This window comes from Cicer arietinum, chromosome 6 (genome assembly GCF_000331145.2).
Source record: "Cicer arietinum cultivar CDC Frontier isolate Library 1 chromosome 6, Cicar.CDCFrontier_v2.0, whole genome shotgun sequence".
Lineage (NCBI taxonomy): Eukaryota > Viridiplantae > Streptophyta > Magnoliopsida > Fabales > Fabaceae > Cicer > Cicer arietinum.
The window spans coordinates 31,803,789-31,807,961 of NC_021165.2; the positions used below are offsets into that span (position 1 = coordinate 31,803,789).

General features: G+C 30.8%; 1 protein-coding gene across 1 annotated transcript; it reads right to left on the reverse strand.

Moving 5' to 3' along the window:
• Nucleotides 1-1,342: 1,342 nt before the first annotated feature.
• LOC101497003 (small ribosomal subunit protein eS28z/eS28y-like) lies at nt 1,343-3,356 on the reverse strand. Its single transcript, XM_004507136.4, has 2 exons — nt 3,238-3,356; nt 1,343-1,753 (listed from the first exon to the last, which is right to left on the reverse strand). The coding sequence occupies exon 2, from the start codon at nt 1,750-1,752 to the stop codon at nt 1,555-1,557; it is 198 nt and encodes a 65-aa protein (XP_004507193.1). The 5' UTR covers nt 1,753; nt 3,238-3,356; the 3' UTR covers nt 1,343-1,554.
• Nucleotides 3,357-4,173: the final 817 nt, after the last annotated feature.

The following is a 4,173-nucleotide window of genomic DNA, read 5'->3' on the forward strand; positions in this document are numbered from 1 at the left end:
ATTTGGGGGTCACAGTATCCAAAGAATGTGCAAATGCAGATATGAACAAAATCACAACCAAGAATCAAAATTTATAAGACCACAACTACAATGCTTTAAGCCTAAATCATTATTAGACAATCCATATAATGGTGATGAAATTACAAATATAACACAACTACAAGTAGGTTGGCAAAAACAAAACAACATGATAGCAGTTTTTGGCACATCATTTTACTTCCCCAATTCATAGCTCTGCTCAGTTATTTATATTGCAGAACTCAAATCAACTTTGAATTAAATTAATGCAAATAGCGTGGCTATCATTATTAGAAAAATAAAGCTAACTGCTTTTCTTGCTTGATACCAATCGCTACTACAGAATGAGAATGAAATACCTAAAATCAGTTTTAAGACAAGAAGTTGGTTTCTTTGACATTCAGACTGCTGGTTCCTCAGATGCAAATACAATCCAAGCTGCCTTGTGTGAGAAGGTTTGTATGCAATTTTGAAATCTAATTAACTTTTTGACCTTCTAAACACAAGTGTTTCAAAACACAGGGTTTGTATTCTGCCACATCTTTGCATTTGTACTTTCATGGAGACTTGCATTGGCAGCCGTACGACTCTCGGTCATGTTCATTGTTCCGGCACTCGTGTTTGGGAAGATCATGTTGGATGTCACAATGGAGTTGCTGGTGGGATTGCAGAGCAAGCAATATCTTCAATATGAACTGTTTTCTCTTATGGTTTTCTTTCCTATAGGTTGATCAGTTCGGATTTCAATTGTCTGGTGGACAGAAGCAGCGCATCGCTATAGCTAGAGCTTTACTTAGGGATCCAAAGGTTCTACTTGATGAAGCAAAAAGTGCAATTGATCAAGTTTCAAAAGGAAGAACAACAATCATCACTGCATACATCATTGCAGAAGCTGGAAGCACTTGTGGGGCATAGTGGTTGTGGTAAATCCACTATGATTGCTCTGATTGAAAGGCTTTATGGTCCTGTTAAGAGAATGGTATGCATAGATGAACAGGACACGTATTGCTTTGGAAAGTCAGGAACCAACCCTTTTCACAGAACTATTCGAGAAAACATTGCTATGGAAAAGAAAATGTACTGAACCTGAGAAAATAGCTGCTACTCTCGCTAATGCTCACGAAATTAATAAGATATGAATCATAATGTAACAAGAGAGAAAGATGGAATGAATCCTCTATTTATTTTTATCTTTTCAATAGACAAGTCCCTATTAAAACTTCTATTTATTTGGATAGACGTATTTGAATTTATCTACTACATAAATTCTTGTGAGATTATATTAAGAATTAGCATAATTAATGTAAACCATAAAAACGGCAAATAAAACAAAATACTAAATAGTTGAACCAAAAATTTAATCAAAAATCACTAAACTAAACTACATGCCAAAATAGGCGGTCCATGACTTAAATGTTTACCAATAACATTTTACATCTGCTAAATACCACTAAAAAATGTTCTTTAGATACTGCACAAAACCATTGGGAGTTTCCTTATCCTTCATGCTTCTTTTTAAAACTCAAGTGAGTTTATCTATCTCAACCTTCTTGCTTCTCTTTCAGATTCAAGTAGGGTGAGCGTGTCTCCTTCTCTGACTGGTCCTTTCACGTTCCTCATGATGTGACGCGAATGATCATCATTAAACCTCACTCTAACTTGAGTCACCTGTCCTCTAGAACCAGTACGGCCTATAACTTTGACAACAACAGCATACTTGACTTGAGAATCCATTCTGTTCAAAAATAAACATGTTTACAACATTAATAAAGAAGGGAAATATGATTGACATTGAATGTATATGACAAAGTGTAAAACAAGTCCAAACTGATCTAAAGTCATGGATCTGGAAATACAAATTTCAGTATGATAGTACAATATCAAGCAACTGGTAACTTCAAATTGAACATCAGAAGTTAGAAGTGAATAACAAAAAACCATTAAGAATACAATGAAATGAGTTCCACGTAGTTGGGTGAAAAATATTATAATTAATACTAAACAAACACAAGATCTATCATAGTTGTTAAAGAGGCTTTTAAAGATGGACAACTCCTATATAAATCAACCCATTTAGTCCTTGAAAACATTCAAGTTCAAATCATAATACAGTAAAAAGGGTTGGCAGTTCAATATACAAGCATGTAAAGCATGATTGATTTCTAAACAAGAAAATCTCTTTTGCAAATAATAGTTTCAAAAACGCATAAACTTGTTCCTATGTAAATTTAAAGCAGATATGTACAATGAAATAAATTTATGATTATAAAAGGCAGAAATTATTGATAGGGATTAACAGTTGAGTTCACAATTCATTAAGAAAAAGAAAATTAGAGTATCCAACAACAATGAATCAAACGAAGGTGAAAAATTTTGAGGAAAAAAAGACTTTCAAATAGGTTAAAACCATATAAAAATCGTAGCAGAGAAAAATACAGCAATCCAACCGATTAAGATCAACTATCTCATCGATTTCATATTCAATAAGTATGGACTGCAACAACAAAAATTCATAAACTACAATTTTCATAATAGCAAACATCATTCCTGCATAACAATTGAAAGATCACCCGTGACAGATATTCAAAAAAGAAAAAATTGGATTTTCTTTTAGAACACATTTATGTAAAAAAAAAAATAGAGGTGCTTTTCAATTAATATTGAAATAATTTCTACTTTTGAAGTTACCTGAGAGTTCATTCACAGGGGGTGCTGTATTAAATCCAGTTTGCTAGTTCTTTTTGCATCTTACAAATATTTTATGGATAATTGCTTTTTAATTGATTTTTGAATATAAAATAAAATGTATCAAGTGGAGGACACTCTTTAGAAAACCACTGCCAAAGTATTTGAAGTTGTTGCAAAAAAGAACATGCGAAGCTAAATGAGAGGTCAAACATGGAATGCACGCAAGTTGGAATATTTTGAAACTGGTCTGAATCAAAATTGCCCTTATACCCGTGAATGCTGTTGGATTGAAAGTATGCATCATGCATATCATATTTATAGATTTTCATATTCAATAAGTACGGACTGTAACAACAAAAATTCAAAAACTACAATTTTCATAATAGCAAACATCATTCCCGCAGAACCATTGAAAGATCAACCGTGATAGATATTCAAAAACGAAAAAAATTAAATGGCAGAGCAATATATAAATAAATAATAAGCAAATTAAACAATGAGAGTAAACCAAATAGAGAGAGGAAAACTAACTTTGTTTTGATGGACGAAGGAGAGCACCTGAAGCAAGTTGCAATAAAATACAGAAACCCTAACTTTGTTTATTAAGTTTCTTTATTTAAAGATAGTTGAAAAGACATAGACATATCCATGGGTCAGCCTGATAATTAGGGCTTAAACTTTTGGGTCCGACCCGATTCAACTTGTTTCTACATATCCATGGGTCTTAATTTAAAGTTACTTTTTTTTTTAACCATTTTATCTTTTTCGAAATTTTTTTTTGAAGAATTCCAGTACACCCTTTATTTTCGAAAAACTGCCGGAAAATTTTTAAAAAGATTTCCGGTACAGAAGTGAAAAATTGTACAACCGGAAAACTTTATTGGAAAGATTTCCGGTACATAAGGTGTTTTCGGAAAAGTTTCTAAAAAAGATTTCCGATACACACAATTTTAAAAAATAATAATATACCATAAATAATACACCATAAATATTTTTAAGGCTAAATTACATTCGTGGTCCTTTAACTTAATTTCATGTAACGTTTTAGTCATTTATCTCTTTTTTTCCTGACTTGGTCCTTTATTTTAATTTTAAGTGACAATTTGATATTTTATGTTTTAAAATTTCAACAATGATATCCTTTTTTATACAAAAATTCAAAAAAAAATTCAATCAAAACTCATAAAATTAATTATATTCTTCAATATAATACAAATTTCATCAAATTCGTAACGCAAATCTTCAAATAAACTCATATTTTCATACTTTATTTGATATTTTTAGGAATAAAGGACTAAATCGGAAAAAAAAAAAAAAAAGATAAAGGATATTTGAAATTAAGTTAAAGGACCACATACGTAATTTAGCCTATTTTTAAATAATAATATATCATAAATAATTAATACACTATAAATACACCATTAAATAATGAATACACTATAAATAATATACTATAAATAAGGAATA